The sequence below is a fragment of the Podarcis muralis genome, chromosome Z, assembly GCF_964188315.1.
Source record: "Podarcis muralis chromosome Z, rPodMur119.hap1.1, whole genome shotgun sequence".
In the NCBI taxonomy this organism is placed as follows: Eukaryota; Metazoa; Chordata; class Lepidosauria; order Squamata; family Lacertidae; genus Podarcis; species Podarcis muralis.
In genome coordinates, this window is record NC_135673.1 from 9,060,717 (window position 1) to 9,081,624 (window position 20,908).

General features: G+C 44.9%; 2 protein-coding genes across 6 annotated transcripts in view; one reads left to right on the forward strand and one right to left on the reverse strand.

Annotated features, from left to right (window-relative positions):
• Positions 1-20,908, forward strand: part of SLC31A2 (solute carrier family 31 member 2) — a 989,995-nt gene that overhangs the window by 174,858 nt on the left and 794,229 nt on the right. The gene's annotated exons all lie outside the window — the stretch shown is intronic.
• The window catches only part of LOC114588886 (uncharacterized), a 145,730-nt gene that overhangs the window by 52,406 nt on the left and 72,416 nt on the right, over positions 1-20,908 (reverse strand). For all 5 annotated transcript variants that reach the window (XM_028714651.2, XM_028714652.2, XM_028714648.2 and 2 more), the window contains 12 exons: positions 20,380-20,424; positions 20,068-20,121; positions 18,703-18,747; positions 15,919-15,972; positions 14,942-14,986; positions 14,517-14,570; positions 14,072-14,116; positions 12,045-12,098; positions 5,287-5,331; positions 4,089-4,142; positions 1,873-1,980; positions 15-68 (listed from right to left, as the gene is read on the reverse strand). In XM_028714651.2, coding sequence (XP_028570484.2) covers positions 15-68; positions 1,873-1,980; positions 4,089-4,142; positions 5,287-5,331; positions 12,045-12,098; positions 14,072-14,116; positions 14,517-14,570; positions 14,942-14,986; positions 15,919-15,972; positions 18,703-18,747; positions 20,068-20,121; positions 20,380-20,424 — 657 coding nt within the window. The remainder of the gene's footprint in view (positions 1-14; positions 69-1,872; positions 1,981-4,088; positions 4,143-5,286; positions 5,332-12,044; positions 12,099-14,071; positions 14,117-14,516; positions 14,571-14,941; positions 14,987-15,918; positions 15,973-18,702; positions 18,748-20,067; positions 20,122-20,379; positions 20,425-20,908) is intronic.

Consider the following 20,908-nt stretch of genomic DNA (forward strand, 5'->3'; position numbering starts at 1 on the left):
AGGTTTAGACTAACCTTTGCACCTTCTGTGCCATTTTGACCAGGGGGACCAAGTTGCCCTTCCTCTCCCTGGAATGGCAAAAATATTCAGTCAACACTCATCACCGCAAACCATGTTGGAACAGCTTATTTGGACTGGGTGGAAAGTAGCTCAGTCTAAGGATGGGCAAACCTGCCCATTTTGACTTCTCCCAATTTCTCTTGCCCCGCCCCCATCTTAAGTTCAGTTCTCTACATATTGATTTGCACTAAAAAAAAAAGAGTCCCTAGGAAAATTCACTAGCCTTTGAGTGGAAAATTTCTCTCAAACATATTTTTGTATGATTTTTTCCTAATAGACGCATTTACTAACTATAACACATTTAAATGCATGTTTTACACTAGCAAATTCATTTGTCGGTACATGTTACTTTGCTGGAGAACCGAACTGCAAAATTCAGAGAAGTGCAAATTTCATGGGTGTGATTGGTGCATTGTTTTTGGAAGTGAAAATTAGGTAGGCTGGCCTTTAAATGGCTGGCTTGCAGATTGGTCAGGACCCTGAACATTAGCATCCATATTAGGACGTTAGAATACACTGCAACATTTTGTTGCAGGACTCTCTTTTTCTTCCAGTTATGAATATGTGAATATATTGATTTTGCAAATTGGGGACCAAACATTTTAGCTCAAGTATGTGGAAGCAGTAAGGCTGTGTGTATGTGTGTATGGCTACCTTGATTTCTTGAATCCCCTGAAAGTCACCAGTAGGGGGACCTCTTATTTCATTGTTATTCTCTGTGAATATATGGGAGATGCATGGGAGAAAGCAGAGGATTGAGCACCAGGTAGCAACTAAAGCTGCAATCCTGACTCCACTTACCTGGCAGTAAGCCCCACTTAAGTCCACTAGGACTTACCCTTAAGATTGAGTTAGGATTGTGCTGAAAGTAAGGATGAGCGAATCTGTCAATTACAGTTTCTATCACTTGCTCATTTATTTGAGTCTTAACTTTAGTTCTCTGTGTTTCTCCCTCAGCCCTAGATGTACAGGTAAATGTAAAGGAACCCCTGACCATTAGGTCCAGTCGTGGCCGACTCTGGGGTTGCAGCGCTCATCTCGCTTTATTGGCCAAGGGGCCAGTGTACAGCTTCCAGGTCATGTGGCCAGCATGACTAAGCCGCTTCTGGCAAACCAGAGCAGTGCACGGAAATGCTGTTTACCTTCCCGCCAGAGCGGTACCTATTTATCTACTTGCACTTTGATGTGCTTTCAAACTGCTAGGTTGGCAGGAGCAGGGACCGAGTAATGGGAACTCACCCCATTGCGGGGATTCGAACTGCCAACCTTCTGATCGGCAAGCCCTAGGCTCTGCGGTTTAACCCACCACGCCACCCGTGTCCCTAGCCCTAGATGTAGGTCTGCATTAATAAACACTGATCTAGCCACTCTAGCAAAATGGTCTCTAGACCACGCAAGCTTCTGTGGCAAATGAATCCCTGGGAATCTTAAGCAGGTGTGGAGGAACCTATGGTCCTCCAGATGTTGCTGAACTACAACTCCCATCAGCTCCCACCAGCATGGCCAATGGCAGGGCAAAATACATACATATATATATATAATACAATACTCTTGTCTGGTTTTGCTGCAAGTAGATGAGTATGGCTCCCCTTCCAGAACTTCTTAAATAGGTTTGGCTGTTACTGAAATAGTGTTCCTTGCTATCTTGATTAGCTGTGGAGATATATTAGATTGCTTTTAAGCATGTTCAGTGGTTTTTAAATGCTTTTCTTAAAAAATAAAAATGAAATGATTTTGCTGCTTTGTTGTTTGCTGCCCTGGCCCTGGGAGGGTTAAATACTTAATAAAACCAAACAAAAAACCCTTCCTTACTTCAGGTCCCTGAGGTCCAGCTGCTCCTTTGGGCCCTGGAAACCCTGGAAGCCCTGAAGCACCTCGAACACCGAGAAGTCCCCTGGTCCCTTGGAGGCCAAACGTACCCTGGAAAAGAGGAAATTGGGAGACCTAAATCATTTGTGGAGGTTTAGGAACATCAGGATTATATCTAACTATACAGTGCCAGATTTAGGGCAGTGTAGGCAGTCCCCTCCCCACAGGGTGCTGAGCTGAGAGGATGCAAAATAATAGCAGCTGTACCAAAAGGAATTGTGAAAATAAGAAATAGGGGAGGGGGGCAATTCTGTCCCTGCTCACGGTGCCATATTAGAATCATAGAATCATAGAATCATAGAGTTGGAAGAGACTACAAGGGCCATCGAGTCCAACCCCCTGCCAAGCAGGAAACACCATCAGAGCACTCCTGACATATGGTTGTCAAGCCTCTGCTTAAAGACCTCCAAAGAAGGAGACTCCACCACACTCCTTGGCAGCAAATTCCACTGTCGAACAGCTCTTACTGTCAGGAAGTTCTTCCTAATGTTTAGGTGGAATCTTCTTTCTTGTAGTTTGGATCCATTGCTCCGTGTCCGCTTCTCTGGAGCAGCAGAAAACAACCTTTCTCCCTCCTCTATGTGACATCCTTTTATATATTTGAACATGGCTATCATATCACCCCTTAACCTCCTCTTCTCCAGGCTAAACATGCCCAGCTCCCTTAGCCGTTCCTCATAAGGCATCATTTCCAGGCCTTTGACCATTTTGGTTGCCCTCCTCTGGACACGTTCCAGTTTGTCAGTGTCCTTCTTGAACTGTGGTGCCCAGAACTGGACACAGTACTCCAGGTGAGGTCTGACCAGAGCAGAATACAGTGGCACTATTACTTCCCTTGATCTAGATGCTATACTCCTATTGATGAGGCCCAGAATTGCATTGGCTTTTTTAGCTGCCGCGTCACATTGTTGGCTCATGTCAAGTTTGTGGTCAACCAAGACTCCTAGATCCTTTTCACATGTTACCAAAGTCCGCCTCTGAACTATACCATTCCTTTGCTTCATCCTAAATATATGGCTCATGTGCAAAACATCCATGCTGTATTGGTAGCAGCAGCAGCAGCAGCAGCAGCATACCTAGGCTTCCTTGCACCTTGCAGCAGCATACCTTTGGAGGCATACCTAGGCTTCCTTGCACCCTTGGCAAGGAACTTCATCAGCACCAGTGAAGCCGGGGAGACCATAGACCAGAAACTCAAAAAGTTAGCTTTTGTTGCCTTTTTCACTCCACCAGTGACTTCCACTGTGACCATCAGGGTTGGGTCTGCTCTGCTCCGTGTTCCTCTTCCATATTCTCCACTTCCTCCTCCTCTGTTGGTCCATCTGTCTGCCTATCTCCCTCCCTCCCTCCCTCCCTCCACTCGCTGCTTTCCCTTCTGCCTCCCCATTCCTTCCCTTCCTTTTTTTCCTCTTTCTGCAACTCTCAGCCACTCTCTCAGTCATTCTTCCCTCTGAGCCCTGCTGGGCACTCCACTTACACTTCTAATAGCACTGCCAGCCAACTGGGGAGGGCCTCCTGCTGTTGCAACAGCCCACGGCAGTGACCAGATTCCTCTGCTGAGGCACCCAGAGGATTCTGTGTGCCTTGACTGGCCTCCCAGAGCAATGGAAGTGTGGCCTGGGGAGCACACAGATGGGTGGGTGGGCTGCTAGCCACTCTAAATGAGGATAGATGTCATTTTTTCTTCCCCCCCTGGGCCTGCACCCTTGGGGGAGCAACTTACACAACCCCCAGGTATGTCCCTGCCTGCCTCACATCAGGTCATATAATTTTTGTCTACCTAGCCCAGGATTGGAGACTCTTCAGTAGAGGCTGGCAAAGCCCTACCATCCTCAGCCTGCTCTCACCTGCCTGCCACTTACAACTAGTGAAGCAGTGGTTCTGCCAATCATTGGCTTTGGCACCACCTACTGTTCGTCTCCCTGCCTGCCATCCTACCAGTCCCAATGGGCACCAGCCACCACTGTGACTTATAGCTGTTCTCCAGGGACCCAAGCAGAGGCCTTTCTTCAGCTGGCTGAGGACAGGAATCGAATACTTTCAGCATACAATGCATTTGTTTCTTGCTCAGGGGAGCAGGGAGCATGCAACAATATCAAAAAGGGAAACTTGCACTGGAATAACTGCTACACATCCCCGGGCATGAGATGTTACCATACCTGGTCACCTTTGGGTCCCGGATCCCCTTTTATTCCCTTTGGTCCTTTGCTCCCCTGGAAGAGTAAAGGTTAAAATGAGAGGGTCGTTGAGAACAGGCAGTAGCATGACCTGGTCATCCTTTAGTGCAGGAGTGGGGACCCCTTTTTCAACCCAAGGGCTCCAGCCCCTTGGGGTAAACCTTCCAGGCCCATGGTGGAAGGGGCAAGAGTAAAAAATGGGTGGGATAGCAAACCATACTTTTGCACATTCCAGTCACAGAAAAGTCAGTAGCATCCATGTGTGCACACACCTCTATCCAGGCTTCATCCAGGCAAGCAAGCAAGAGGCATCACCAGGGTTCAAGAACGCATTCCAGCTGACAGACTGAAGTATCATGAAGGGTGTTGGGCAGATCTCATGATGACATGGGTGTGAAATATAGGGAAAGGCCTGAGGGCCAGGCTGAGAGGCCCCATTCATGCCTCAGCAAATCCATCTTTTGAATTGCACTCTCCTCTCTTCTTTGTTTATTCCAGGCACAGGCAAACTTGGCCCTCCAGATGTTTTGGGACTACAACTCCCATCATCCCTGACCACTGGTCCTGTTAGCTAGGGATGATGGGAGTTGTAGTCCCAAAACATATGGAGGGCTGAGTTTGCCTATGCCTGATCTATTCCTCAGTGGGGCTGAATTTTCAACCAAGCCATTTCTTTGGGGTTAAGATGGAACTTTTCAAATACTGAAATACAAATTTCAAATACAAAATTTAGTGGGGGGCGGCGGGGACCACCAAATTGCATACTGATGCTGAAATGTAGGAAGTTGAATTGAAGATTTGAAAAACAGGGATCTGAGAAAAAATGAAATTGACAGAGTCCTGCCTCCCTATCCCAGATGAATCAGAATGACACCATTGCTCCTTGGCTTCAATAAAATGCATATTTTAGAATAAAATTATGTGTGTATAAATGCATATTTTAGGGATAACATATACAAAAAATAATATCTTGTGATGGGTAGGGAAGTCGATAAAAGTTGATGCCGATTTTCATGTATTTTGTTTTAAAAAAGAAGACTGAGGTGGAAACAGGACAGGATGGATTTAGCACTGAACACATGTGACACTGACATTAATCAGAAACAGAGTGCTCTGTCCATTGCTATTACTTTCATTTCACTGAACATTTATTTCAGGTGGGGAAAGCAAAGCCACTTACATGGTCCCCAGGGGGTCCTTGAGGGCCCTGGCTCCCGGTCAACCCCTTAAATAGAGACAAAAGGTATTTTTTTATTTAAAAAAGCCAAAGAAACTTTAAGACACGGAATCTTGCCCTCACTTTCCACAATAAAACACACGAAAGCTAAAAGACTGAGCTGGAAATTATCCAAGAAGATTTAAATGCTCTGAAATTTGGGGGATACCCTTCATCCTGTTACCATATATTGTGTTGGAAACGGTGGGGGTGGCAGCCTCCCTTCCCCCTCCCCAAAGACACCTGAGAATGACCAATATTAGCTGTCAGCTGTGGAGAGAACAGTCTTACCTCCCTATGAATAGTTCAGCAGGACCACAAAAAATGATTACCCTCAGGAACTTTGCCACCTGCTAACGCATTGATTCTCAAAAGGTGTGGTGTGCCATATTGTTGTGGCCGGAGAGGATGGCAATGTGGTGGGAAGATTCATTGACAATCAAATAAACATTTAAACATTTCAGTATAGTATAGTACAGTACAGTATTTTTAATTTTTTTTTTTGCAGAATATGGATAGATATCTTTTCAAAACCAAGCACTGCTAGGAGTTGCTTCTTTTTGCTTTCCAGTGTATTTCTTATCAATAAAAAACTGGTGTTGCGTGAGTAAATTATTATTCTGAAAGTGTGGCCCAGTGAAAGAAATTTGAGAGCTACTGCACAAATGGTACAGGAAAATTAATAGAATCTTAGAGTTAGAAGGGACCCCGAGGGTCTTCTAGTCCAACCCCCTGCAGTACAGGAATCTCAGCTAAAGCTTCCCTGACAGATGACCATCCAATCTCTGCTTCTAAACCTCCAAGGAAGGAGAGTCCACCACCTCTCGGGGGAGTCTGTTCCACTGCTGAACAGTTTTACTGTCAGAATTTCCCCCGAATGTTTAGTTGGAATCTCCTTCCTTGCAACTTGAAGCCATTGGTTCTAGACCTGCCAACCAGAGCAGGAGAAAACAAGCATGTTCCCTCTTTCATGTTCCCTCTTTCATTTGACAGCCCTTAAGATATTTGCTTGGTGTTCTGTATCTTCCACGTGCTGTTTGATGGGTTTTTTTGGGCTTATTAATACCCCATGTTGAGTAGGATCTGTGGGGTGAGGCCTAGAGTTGTTATTACAGTCATACCTCGGGTTGAACTTGCTTCAAGTTGAGCGCTTTCTGGTTGCTCTCCGTGGCAACCCAGAAGTAACGGAGCACGTTACTTCCAGGTTTCGCTGCTCGCGCATGCGCAGATGCTCAAAATGGCGTCACATACATGCGCGGAAGTGGCAAAATGCAACCCGTGCACTCGCAGATGCGCAGACGTGCCATCGTGTCTTACGTTCCATTCAGGATGTGACCGGGGCTCCGGAACTGATTCCGTTCGCATCCCAAGGTACCACTGTACGTTTATCACTGCACATTTCCACATCATTTGGAAACTTTCCTTAACAGTTAAGGGAGCAAGGCCACATGGGAGGAAGAATAGTCTCAGCCAGTAATTTAGTCTGGCAAACCATACTCTAGCCTCAATTCTTACGAATCCAGTTTCGAGACGTATTGTAGCACTGGAAATATGTTTGGCCACTTGTCCAGCTGATCTTAACAGTTTAGATTGTACCAGTTCTAATGGTGCACAATTGGCAAAGGGGCCTAACTGGGCACCATATACAAGCTGCGCAGTGGATTTGGCCTCAAACCGTTTGAGGCCTGCAAGTATATATTGTCCAGCTTTAGTCCAGATTAGGTACCTAAGTTTTGCATTTACACTTCTCTGGACATACCCTGCAACATAATCCCCAGTGCTACTTGAAGATGCTGGGGACTGAACTTGTGGCCTTATGCATGCAGAGCAGATGCTAAAACACTGAGCTGCTGAATCACTGAGCTCCAGGGGCCCCTTCCGTGCAGGAGGAAATGCCTGGAGGGGATGTGAAGATGAATCGCCAGAAGGCCAGGAAAATTGTTACCACATTCAAGCCACCAGTTTGTGTGAGTGAGATGGGGCAGCCTCATTTCTCAATGTCAAGCATCTGTCACCTTGGGGCTTTGATCAGCTGATGGACAAGAGAAGAAGCAGAAACAGAGGAAGAAAGTGTGCAAAAACAGGGAACATTCCTGAGGAACCTGATCTGAGTTAGAACATCATCAGACCCAATCTGGAAGGAAGGGTGGGTGAGGAATAACACCCAAAATCTACACCTAATCAATCACACTTAAGTCTCCTGATGGTGATGCAAAGCTCCTAAGGGAACTCATTTCTAGTCCGGGGGAGGGAGTCTAGCTGGAGGCAGAAAAAAGTTTTTTTCAAAGTATTTGCTCATAGCATACACACTCACAGGCAGGGCTGGATTTAGGTTTGATGAGGCCCTAAGCTGCTGAAGGTAATGGGGCCCTTTATATGTCCAGCTGTCCTTTGTCAACAACAAATTGTCACTGTTTTTTGTGTGTGTTGAATATATGCTATATGGTAATTTTTTACCTAATAGGTATCTAAAGCCATTTGCACATAACAAAATATGTATTTTATCATAAAGTACATATTTTATGTAGGCACCCTCTATATAAAAATGAGCAAACCAGTGATATTTTAGGGAGCAGGCTAGCAGGCGGGGTGCCCATTACTTACATCAAAGGAGCCTACACAACACAAAACACTGTTGCTGTATGTAGGTTTTATTTTATTTGGTTTTTTTATCTTATATTTTGGAAATGTATATCCAGTTTTTTCTTTAATTTTTTTGCCCCCCCCCCCAAGAGAGTGGGGCCCTAAGCTATAGCTTGTTTAGCTTATACAATCATACCTCGGGTTACAGACACTTCAGGTTGCGTGTTTTCAAGTTGTGCACCGCGCCGAACCCGGAAGTACCAGAACGGGTTACTTTCGGGTTTTGGTGCTCTTGCATGCGCAGAAACGCTAAATTGTGCTTTGTGCATGTGCAGAAGCGACGATTTGTGACCCGCGTGTGTGCAGACACGGCAATGTGGGTTGCAAATGCTGCGGGTTGTGAACGTGCCTCCCGCACAGATCACGTTCGCAACCCGAGCGTCCACTGTACAGAAATCTGGCACTGCTCACAGGAACATAGGTCACTGTCAGACCACCGGCCCATCTGGCTCAGTATTGTCTGCATTGGCTGCAGCCGCTCTCTAGGTTCTCAGATGTACCTAGGGATGGAGGGGATTGAACCTAGCATCCTCTGAAGGCAAAGCATGTTGTGAGAGATCCCCGATATCCCCAATGGAACACTGTACTCAGCCACTTAGCAGAAGTTGCAGCCACACCATACATGGCTTCCATGTAATGCACATGGCTTCCACCAAACTGTGGGAACTGAAGGGTACAGGGAATTGTAGCTCTGTGACAGGCTTTCACAGTGGTTGAGCTGCACTTCCTGGGCACCACAGTCCAGGGGTAGAGGGATAGGGAAGCTGCCGCCCACTCTCTTACTGCTAGCTGCCCCTGGGTCTGGCCTGACCCAGAGGTGTAGCTGCTGTGGCCGGGTGTGAGGTGCACCACAGCCAAGGAGGGTGGGTGGCATCATTGCTATCCACTTTCCTGCTCTCCTCCCCCGGGTCAGCGCTGACCCAGAGGCAGAGACTGTGATGATGGGGGGATGTCCGGTGCGCTTCCACTGCCACTCAGCTTGCCAGACGATAGCAGAGTACAAACACAGCGTGTGCTCTGTGTGCCGGCATGCAGAAAAGAGAGTCTATGCTGCTTCTTGGTTTAATTCTAAGAAGCTTTATTTGTACAGTCATACCTCAGGATAAATGTGCTTCAAGTTAAGTATTTTCGGGTTGCGCTCTGCAGCGACCCGAAAGTAACGGAGCACAATACTTCCGGGTTTCGCTGCATGTGCATGCGCAGATGGTCAAAATGACATTACACGTGGAAGCGGTGAAACAGGACCAGCGCACGCGCAGACACGTATTCGCTTCAGGATGTGAACAGGGCTCCGGAACGGATCCCATTCACATCCCAAGGTACCACTGTATAGCAGAAATAAATCAGAAACTCCGGACACAGCATGTTGTCTCCCTTAGTTGGTTAAAACCGAAACCAGTCTCACACAGAACAAAGAACAGATCCCTGGATGGAGATCAACCCCAGTGGGCAGGATGCTCACTCTGAGCTGTTTAACCCTATAAGCACCGATTCTCCTCACAGAGACATGGGAAGGTACGAGCAGAAAAGTGCACCCCGGACCCTGAACTCCCCTGGACCCACCCACTCTATGCCTCTGTCCTTTGAGAGATAGCATGTGCTTTTAAATGTTTGGTGCAGATGTGACCAGAGAATAGAGAGAGAAAATGGGAGTGGGAAGAAAGTCATTTTGCAACCACGTGTTAACTGAGAGACTATGCGTTTTCAGTGGAATTAATGGACATGATGGCCAAGCTGGACCATAAAGAAGGCTGATCACCGAAGAATTGATGCTTTTGAATTATGGTGCTGGAGGAGACTCTTGAGAGTCCCATGGACTGCAAGAAGATCAAACTTATCCATTCTTAAGGAAATCAGCCCTGAGTGCTCACTGGAAGGACAGATCCTGAAGCTGAGGCTCCAATACTTTGGCCACCTCATGAGAAGAGAAGACTCCCTGGAAAAGACCCTGGGAGCGGCCGCCGAGACCATATAACACCGGTCTTGAAAGACCTACATTGGCTCCCAATACGTTTCCGAGCACAATTCAAAGTGTTGGTGCTGACCTTTAAAGCCCTAAACGACCTCGGTCCAGTATATCTGAAGGAGCGTCTCCACCCCCATTGTTCTACCAGGACACTGAGGTCCAGCACCGAGGGCCTTCTGGCGGTTCCCTCACTGCGAGAAGCCAAGTTACAGGGAACCAGGCAGAGGGCCTTCTCGGTAGTGGCGCCCTCCCTGTGGAATGCCCTCCCACCAGATGTCAAAGAGAACAACAACTACCAGACTTTTAGAAGACATCTGAAGGTGGCCCTGTTTAGGGAGGTTTTTAATTTTTGATGTAGTACAGTATTTTAATATTTTTTGGGAAGCCGCCCAGAGTGGCTGTGGAAGCCCAGCCAGATGGGCTGGGTATAAATAATAAATTATGATGATGATGATGATGATGATGATGTTGGGAAAGATGGAGGGCACAAGGAGAAGGGGATGACAGAGGACGAGATGGTTGGACAGTGTTTTCGAGGTTACCAGCATGAGTTTAACCAAACTGCGGGAGGCAGTGGAAGACAGGAGTGCCTGGCGTGCTCTGGTCCATGGGGTCACGAAGAGTCAGACACGACTAAACGACTAAACAACAACAAGGCCATATTCAGGCCATGCATTTAAAGAGCTATGATACCACTTTAAACAGAGTGATTTAACTGTCAATCCCTCTTCACAGGGTGTTCACTCTCTGTATCCACTCTTAAAGGCACCAAAGCTTCTGAATGCCAGTTGCTAGAAATTGCAGGAAGGGAGAGTGCTCTGGTGCTTGCAAGTTTTCTCACTGGCACCAGGTCATCGGCCTGATCCAGCAGGCTGTTCTTATTTTCTTAATAAAGGAGTGGATTAAATAGGAAACATCAGAAAACTGCCTCATAATATACTCATTATTGTCTACACTTAGTGGCAGCAGCTCTCCAGGGTTTCAGATAAAAGTCTTTGGAGATGTCAAGGACTGAACCTGGAACTTTTTGCATATGCTCTATCATTGAGCTCCAGTCCCTCCTCCGTATCCACTTAGTGTAACTTTTGCTTTTTGCAAATGAATTTTGCATGCCTGTTATATTGTTTAAGAAACTTGTTTAACCCGAGGCAACCAGTTGCGGAGAAGGTGGGCAACAGAAAGTATATACTGTGGAAATCAAATACTTTCTCAAATAGTTTTCGGTAAAAACAACAACAACATAAGAACACCACATTGTTTGTCTCTCACTTATTTTGATTAGGTGGAATGAAAGGGAGTATTCCATTCTGCTTCAGCAACTGGCACAGAGCCCCAAACCTGCCTTTATGTACTAGAAGAGCTAAAATCTTTGTTTCCAAGCATAACTTCTTGCTGAAATCCTGTAATATTTTACAGGATACTTCCTTCCTTCCTTCCTTCCTTCCTTCCTTCCTTCCTTCCTTCCTTCCTTCCTTCCTTCCTTTTGTTCTGCTTTTGTTGCTCTATAATGCAAGGGCCCTTCCAGATGGGAATAATGCAACAACACTGGGGAAGCATTATGAAACAACTAATAAAGCAGAGTGTTGTGTTGACAGTCAAGTATAAATGCACTATTGCTGCATCAATGATATATTGTAGGATATACTCACAAACCACCCTTACCCAGTCTCACTGCATAAGCTTTGCAGAATTAAATCAGAATGAATGCTGAATAAACAGGTTATCCAGAAGACCCTGTGTCTCTGTCTACTTCTATGAACAAGAAACTAGGCCTTTAGTGTCATCAGCCCAGTCCTGCATGATACTCTGCCAACAGAGATTCAGCAAACACCTTCTGTTTCAACGTTTACAACGCCTGCTGAAAACTTTTTATTTTACTGGGCCAATGCAGGCAACTGAGAATATACCTTTCCCACAATAGTTAATTGATGTCAAATTTTAACCTTTGATATGGTTTTTATTCTACTGTTTTATGTGCTACTGTTGTAAACAGTTTTTGATATTTCCTTTTTATGAAAAAGCAGTACGTGAATAATTTTATAAGTAGGTAAAAGGAGAACAGCGAGTACGCTTGGAGCACACCATTCCCCTCTGTGCAGATTTCAACACATACCATTAGGCCATCTCGTCCATGCACCCCTCTTAGGCCAGAAAGACCACCTTCTCCCTGAAACATGACAAAGGAAGCATATTGTTAGGGATTGCAAGCATGGAGAAAACAGGACACACAAACACAAGAAGCTATCTTAAGATGTCAGACCACTGACCTAAATAGTTCAGTTTTGTCTATGCTGGAAGTTCCCCTGGTCTTTTCCATGCCTACACAGAGATGCCAGGAATTGAACCCAAGACGTCCTGCATGCAAAGCCCTTTGCATCGGCTGCACATCTGTTTTATTTCTCATTCCTTTGGCACTGGGATTTAATTATTTATACCAGGAGTGGAGAATCTGTGGCCTTCCAGATGTTGCTGGACTTTACCGCCCACCATCCCTGACTACTCACCATGCTTGGCAGGAGCTGGTGGGGATTATAGTCCAACCACATCTGGATGGCTACAGGTTCCCTGCTGCTGATACATGCCTCTGGATACCAGTTTCAGGGAATCATGAGTGTGTTCTTGCATTTACACATGCCTTGCAGGCTTCTGGCAGGCATCTGGTAGGCCACTAGGAGATGTGGATACTGGACCAAATCTAGCTGGACTCTTATGTTTTTGGCTTTAAAAACACAACCATCCAAACTTGTGTTTTACACAGCTATGTAATTTACTCCTACAAGGTGTAGTGACTGTGACTGATGTGGACCATCTTTAAAAGAGGATTAGACAAATTCATGGATAATATGGCTATCAAAGGGCTAATGGTTATGCTAGCTATTGTGCTACCTCCACTGTCAGACATGATATGCCTCCCAAAACCAGTTGCTGGAAATCATGGGGATGGCGACCTGCTGTCACACTGAAATCCAGCTTGTGGGCTTCCTACGGGGCATCTGGTTCACCACAGTGAGAACAGAATGCTGTAATAGATGGGCTTTTCACCTGATCCAACAATGCCCTTTTTATGTGCTTGTTGTTGTTTAGTCGTTTAGTCGTGCCCGACTCTTTGTGACCCCATGGACCATAGCACACCAGGCACTCCTGTCTTCCACTGCCTCCCACAGTTTGGTCAAACTCATGCTGGTAGCTTCAAAAACACTGTCCAACCATCTCATGCTCTGTCGTCCCCTTCTCCTTGTGCCCTCCATCTTTCCCAACATCAGGGTCTTTTCCAGGAAGTCTTCTCTTCTCATGAGGTGGCCAAAGTATTGGAGCCTCAGCTTCAGGATCTGTCCTTCCAGTGAGCACTCAGGGCTGATTTCCTTCAGAATGGAGAGGTTTGATCTTTTTGCAGTCCATGGGACTCTCAAGAGTCTCCTCCAGCACTATAATTCAAAAGCATCAATTCTTTGGCGATCAGCCTTCTTTATGGTCCAGCTCCCACTTCCATACACCAGTACTGGGAAAACCATAGCTTTTACTATACGGACCTTTGTTGGCAAGGTGACGTCTCTACTTCTCAAGATGCTGTCTAGGCCTGTCATTGCCCTTCTCCCAGGAAGCAGGCATCTTTTAATTTCGTGGCTGCTGTCACCATCTGCAGTGATCATGGAGCCCAAGAAAGTAAAATCTCTCACTGCCTCCATTTCTTCCCCTTCTGTTTGCCAGGAGGTGATGGGCCCAGTGGCCATGATCTTCATTTTTTTTGATGTTGAGCTTCAAACCATATTTTGCGCTCTCCTCTTTCACCCTCATTAAAAGGTTCTTATGTTCTTATAAATTTAGTAAAAATAATAAAAGAACAGAAGGAGAGTCAGGCCAATGGTGAATCTATTCCAGCATCCTATTCTCACAGTAGCTTCAACAGAAAGAAAAATGGACAAAAAGGGTTCCCATAAGATCTTGGTTAGGCAGAAGATACTGTGCCTCAGGGCAGTGGGGATGGACTATATTACGGTAACCATTGGTGGTTCTTCTTTTGTTTCCTCACTGATGATTTTTGTGAAGATGGAAAAAGGTGCCAATCAGTTATTGGGACAAAGAGCAACTCTTTGGTTTTTTTAAAAGGCAAGAGGCAAAAGAAAAAGATATTATGCTTACTGGGTGTCCTTTGGCTCCAGGGGGTCCTTCTCTCCCAAAGCGACCCTAAAAGGAAAATGATTATTTTACCGTGACATGAGGATGAGCAAATGGACAGTAAAAGTGGATTCTGCAAGCTGTTACAAAACCACATACTACCTGGCTGGAAGGATAAACACTGACCATACACTTTTCAGTGAAGATCTCACTGTGTTTTCTACACTTGAACATGTAGCTTGTAATCAACAATCTTGTTTGTACATCTGTTTGGATATAAGGACTGTTTATATTAATATAGATGATTAAATTAGGATGGATGGATTATCCTCATTGTTAATGTGAGCTGATGCTGCTTTTAAATTTCTATTATATTTGCAATAAGGGGGGGGGGGATTTGTTTCAAAGGATCACCAGGCAGCAGGACATCTGGAGGATCGTGTCCCTAAGGAAGGTATGGACGACTCACTTGTAATCCACTGAGTCCTTTGGGCCCATGCCTCCCTTCCAAGCCTTGTGGGCCCTAAAGAGAGTGAAAGGAAGTCCCAGATGTGGTACAAGACGAGATGAAGGGTATGCAAAAGAAAGAGAGAGAAATTGTTGTTTAGTTCCTCCATTCATGCACTTTTTTATTCTTTTCAAAAATGATTTGGAAGCAGTTCATTCATTTTCTTTATCCCTATTAATTTTAATTCCCCACAGATTTCAATGGGAAACCCACCCACTCTTCTGCTGCCTGTAACTTTGTGTTTTCTATCCCAATGATTTAGTTCATGATTATGTATTTTCTTTCTGAAGAAACAGGGTGTATTTTGCTTTTTCTGCCTCAGGAAACCAACATCCATTGTGCATCACAGCTCTGTTGCCATAGCAATTCCAGAAATGAGTACATACCTGAGGGCCTGGTGGGCCTGGCAGGCCTGAAGGCCCCGTTTCTCCCTGAAGGAGACAAAAAATAAATAAATAAACAACAACTTTCTGTCACACACAGTCACATTATAATACATAGATAAATATACTTTTAGGTTGAGTAACCTTCTCTTGGTGGGAGTGGTGTATTCATCCTTTTAAAAAAAATCATAAACCTTTTAAACTAGGGATGGGGATCCTGTGCCCCCCTCCCCTATTGTTGGTGGACTACCAAGTCATCCTGGCCATTAGCCATGCTGACTGGGACTACTGGCAGTTGGGAGTCCAACCACAACTGAAGGGGCCACAGTTTCTGCACCCCACCCCTCTTCTTACATGGAAATATTTCACAGCCCATTCCCTTTTTCAGAGGACAGCACCAGTTGTGTTGATGTTTTTCAACATTTGCAGAGTGCTGGTTGCTACTTTAGAACCCAAGAACTGGTAAGCAGAGCTGAAACTACGTTCTGGTTTCATTGCTTTTAACAAAGAAATCTAGTTGTGGATATTCAACACGTACAGAGAGACAGAGAGAGGGAGGGAGGGAGAGGAGTTATGAATGTTTTTGCAATGTGCCAAAGGGCAGACGAACGTAGGCAACTTAGGTTGCAGATCAGGAGTGCAGAACCTTAATGGTTTATTAACACTTGTCAAAATGTGGAATTTTTAATTGGACGCAGTAATGCTTCTGAATACCAGCTTCTGGAAAGCACAGGAGGGGAGAGTGCTCTTGTGCTCAGGTCCTGTTTACAAGTCTACCACTGAGGAATATGGTTGTGGATATGAGAACAGGATGCTGGAAGAGATGACCCATTGGTCTGGTCCAGCATGTTGTTCTTCTGTTAATCTTACATCAACTTACCCCTCCCCCACCTCCCTCCTGACTTCTGTTCAAATAATTTCTCTGAGGATGGAATTTTGCATTTTGCGTTTGCACCCCTCAATATTCCCAGAACACTTACCTGGGAGCCATTAACTCCTTGCACTCCAGTCAGTCCTGGTTGCCCAAGCTCACCCTATAAACACCAACACAGATAAGGTGACTGAATTTGTTGTTGTGCAATAAAAAAAAAAATTATTGACAGGTGCTATTTGACTGCAAATATCTCCTGAGGCAAAATCTGAGGCAAATTTGGAGGACTCTGCTAAAGGGAAACTTTGTGGGGAGCATTTTTTTACATGTATGAAATGAAACAAAATAAAAAGCATTAACATACAGCTATGAGGAGCATTATTGTCATGTTCTGAAACGATGCTGGACCCCATGATGTGAAAGGCCTGAGGCAAGGCTGGGCAAAAGTTAGTGGACTGGAGATAGCTCTGAGTGAGCAATTTGCTGCAACAAAGTTTGGGAGGAAATGGAACCTTTTATGCCTCTGTCTCCATACTTCCTACCTGCTGCCTTGAGGGACATCTTTGGGACAAGAAAAGGCTAAGGAGTAAATCCTGTGCAAATCCAGAGTGCAGTCCCTAAGTGTCAGGGACTGGGCAGAGAAGAAATGGTTGAAACTGTTGATATTTTCAAACCCCTCCCATTGCGAGAATCTCCTGATATGATGTTTTCAGAAAGGCGGGGGCGGAAACTGCTCTTCGCTTCTTCCGTTCCTGCCTGACTGTGTGTGGAGTCTGTGTATTATCTATGTAGTGACTAGGTGGCTGAGTGAGAGCTGTAACACTCATGCAAGCCAGTAGTTTTAGTTGCAGTAGCTATTAGAAATAAAAGAAGTTATGCTTCACAGCTTTCTTCTGTGTTGTTTATACAAATGCACAGTTGTGAGTCCAGTCACTGAGACCTGTTTTCCAGAACTGGAAGGCCTTTGGAAGTTCTCCAGTCACCTAGCCCAGTTGGGGCAGTACCAGTTATTGAGCCCAGTCGCTGACATCGGTTGAAAGGCATACTAACAGAAACTGCCTCCCCATCCTGACCTTTCCAGGGAGGAGGAAGAGGAAGACAGTGTAGCTTTACAACAGGGTTTTGAGGGAGGTAGCAGCTCAGAGGCAGATGAGGAGAAAAGCTGGGAAATCCTGGGAGAGCCGGAACAACACCCAGCTGACACATTGTCATTAGAAAGCATTCCAGACCCTCCATCTCCCAGAACCCAGTGAGCCTTAAAAGTAGGAGAGCAAAGAGCTCAAAGACAGAAACATTTCCTTGTCTTTATACTTTCCTGGGCAACCAGCTGGGAGTTGCTGACAGCATCCTGACACTAAGATGGTTGGATGGCACCTTGTACGCCTCCTACAGCCAAGATGGTGCCAAATGTATTGCTCTGCTTTCCATTGGACCACATCAATGAGACCAAGATGGGGTCTTGTCATCTGGGCAGCCCAGGACCTCCATACACACTACCCAGGCTTGCCACTTGGGTGCTGCGGAAGGCAGCAGTTATGAGTTACCAGTCTCTGCAGCCACAGCATGCACTGTGATTCTCTAACAATTTGACTTCACTCCTGGAGGCACACTCCATTGTTTCTTGTGACAGAATGATGTCAGCAACTCCATACTCCCTTCTCCAAGCTCCACCCCCTTGAGAGAACTTCAGAGCCTTCAAGGGTCTGGCCTAAACAGAGACACTCCTCCTGCATTCCACTGATTCTCAAAAGTACTAGGTTGCTGATGTGCAGTGGGAACTTTCCTCATAAGGGATCTTCTCTGTCCTCTTGGTCATATAGGTCATCCTTTTATGGATATTTTTCATTTCTAAAGTATCCTTTTTGAAGTGAGGTGATGAGAACCATACCTAGTGTAGTCCCACCATAGATTTGTATAAAGGCATTATAACAGCAGTTTTATTTTCAATTCCTTTCCTAATGATCTCTAGCATGGGATTAGCTTATTTTACAGCTGCCCAAAGCTCTTAAGTTCTTCCCACACTTGCCCCATATAAAGTGATGGCCAAGGAAAGTCCTAATGGACAATCTGAACTACAGACTGATTACAGTGGTACTTCTAGATGCAAACAGGATCTGTTCCAGAGCCCTGTTCACATCTTGAAGCAAACGTAACCCATGTCCGCGTGTCTGTGCGTGGGTGGGTCATGTTTTGGTGCTTCTGCGCATGCACGTGATGTCACTTTGAGCACCTGCGCATGTGCAAGTGGCGAAACCCAGAAGTAACACGCTCCGTTACTTCTGGGTTGCCACAGAGCGCAACTCGAACGTGCTCATCCCGAAGCACATTCAACCATGTACTATCATGGCTTCTCCCAAAGAATCTTGGAAACTGCTAGACAATATTTGTATCATTCACAAAATTACAGTTCCAATAATTCCTCAAGGAGAGTAATTTATTATCCAACCAGTACTTAAATCTGCATTGTAGATATTCTCAGAGTCTAGAAATTGGGCTAGATAATTTTTTCAACCCTCCTCATGACTCAACAGCCCCATCATTTTAATCAGAAGAAACTTAAACTCATGACAAACAAGGCTATTATGAGTACAAACTGACATGTGGCCATCCTGAAGTCATGAGATTAACAAAGGAAGCTCTAACACTAATTGAACTGGAGAAGAAAGAGGAAGGAGTAGAGCCTGAGAGAAAAACAACTAACAAGTAATTAGTCAAGAAGGAATCAGTGAGGGAGGAAAGCTTGCTGTTCTATCTATCACCCCTGCTTGTTTGGGTAACTTATTAAAAGCATTGTTGCTTTATTTTGACATTTTACAGGTTAATGAAAAACACTGGGGCAGGATGAGCACAAGAGGGATTTTACAAGTGACTAAAGAAAACGTGAAATTATTACCACAGGCCCTGCAGGTCCTGAACAGCCCATGGAGCCGGCATCTCCCTACAACAGGATAAAATGTTTAAATTAGACACTACCTTCCTAAACGACAACTTCTTCAGTCTTATGAAGAATGTAGAAAGCTGCATTATACAGAGTCAGAACATTGGTCCATCTAGCTGAATATTGTCTACACTGACTGGCAGAGGCTCTCTAGGATTCCAAGCAGGGAATATTTCCCAGCCCTTCCTGGAGGTGCCAGGGATTGAGCCTCGGACCTTCTGTGTGCAATGCAGATGTTCTGCCACTGAGTTACAGGCCTTCCCTCTGTAGCTTGAGCCAGCACAACCAATAGTGGGAGTTATAGTCCAGCAACATCTGGAGGGTCACAGCATTCTGTAGAGGATGGACCCGTAGCCTGGTATTTTTATAGTTAGCAAAAGCAAAACACATCATGCAGAATAAGAGTGACTATGCCTATACACATGAATCAATTTTTGCTAGTGCATAGTTTTGATTCCTTTAATATAGATCCTCTCTGATACATTATAAATTAAGTTGCATTTTGATACAGGTTGATACATTTTTATGTTTTGTATATGTTTTGTTTCTCTCATGAGTTTAAAAAATATGAATGCACATCGTTTAGAGATATTTATTTACTCATTATCTTACTTAAAATGTGGAATGGTGATGATTAGTAGTTACTGGATTGTGAATAGGAAGTTTGTATTGTTTGCTTATGTTGCCTTTTGGTGGGATTCAAAAACTAGCTAGAGATTTATGAAGGGATACATAGATAAAATTAAAATAATATAATATAATATGTTTAGAGTAAACACAGTTCTTATCGCTATTAAGTATCTTGGCAGAGAGGCAGGTTAGAAAGCTTGAAAACAAATTAAAAACAAAAGAAACCCAAACATCATCAAGGCATTGCAAGAACCAACTCAGTCAGGGCTGCAGACTGCTGCAAAATTAAGCAATGTTCTTGCCAATGGAAAACCACTAACACTAAGGCCTGTACAACAGAAAGCCATGGTTGTGTAGTGGTTAGAGCACTGGTCTAGGACCTGGGAAAGCATGGTTCTAATCCCCACTCAGTCATAAAGCTCAATGGGTGACTTTGGGCCAGCCCCAAACTCTTAGTCTAACCTACCTCACAGGGTTCTTGTGAGAATAAAACAGAGAGGGGGAAAGCATGGATATCACCTTGAGTTCCTTGAAGGCAAAGTGGGATATAAATTAAATCAAATAAAAAAATTAACCAGGCAAATGAGCGACAGTGATATCAGTACATATTGCTTAGAATTAAAAGGGGCTGCAAAAAAAAGTATCATGCTTAGAATAGAGGACTAAAGGAGCAGAGCAGGAACCACTCACCTTTGGCCCAGGGAGACCCTGAAAACCATGAAGACCTTTAGGGCCCATCAAACCCTGTAAGACAAACCTCTATAATGTCATGTAATAATATTTGGAGGTGATGTTAATTATTGATGATAATGACACTGAAGCGAACCTTTTTGAACCCGAGAGTCACACTATCATCTGGACAAAAGCCCAGATCACTATCAGATTCAGGGATCTTGACAAAATGCATTTGCTTTGCTAAAGATTTAGGGAACCATGAGAAGTTGTCCATCCCTGCTGTGAAGATAGATTAAATAGCCAAAGTGATATAGACAAATTGCTTACCTGGAGCCCAACAGGCCCAGAAGGTCCGGATTCTCCTTTGACCCCCTGAAAAATGACATAAAATGAAAAATGACATACAATGAAGGATACAAACAACTCTCAGCACCCTTAACACACTACAATTCCCAGAATTCCCTTTTGGGGGAGCCATGACTGTTTCATGTGTTACGATGCTGCAATAATACAGACATGGGGCAGGGGCATGTTTCTATGGGCTGTTTTTAATCATCACCTTTGAAATGGAATGATAACTACCTCTCCTTCAAATCTGAACCAGTGAGGGCAGTGAAGGTACTGTGTGAGTGTCTGGAGCTGGTTGGAGGATGGATGGTGGCTAACAGAGTGAGGTTGAATCCTGATAAGATAGAAGCATTGTTTTAGGAGGACAGAGGGTGGGCAGCTTGAGAGTCAGACTGGGAGACACCATCGCAGCTGTCCATGGAGGCACAGGTCAATTCTGTACCCAGGGCAGCTGTCTGCCAGCTCCACCTGGTACGCCAACTGAGACCTTACCTGCCTGCAGACTGTC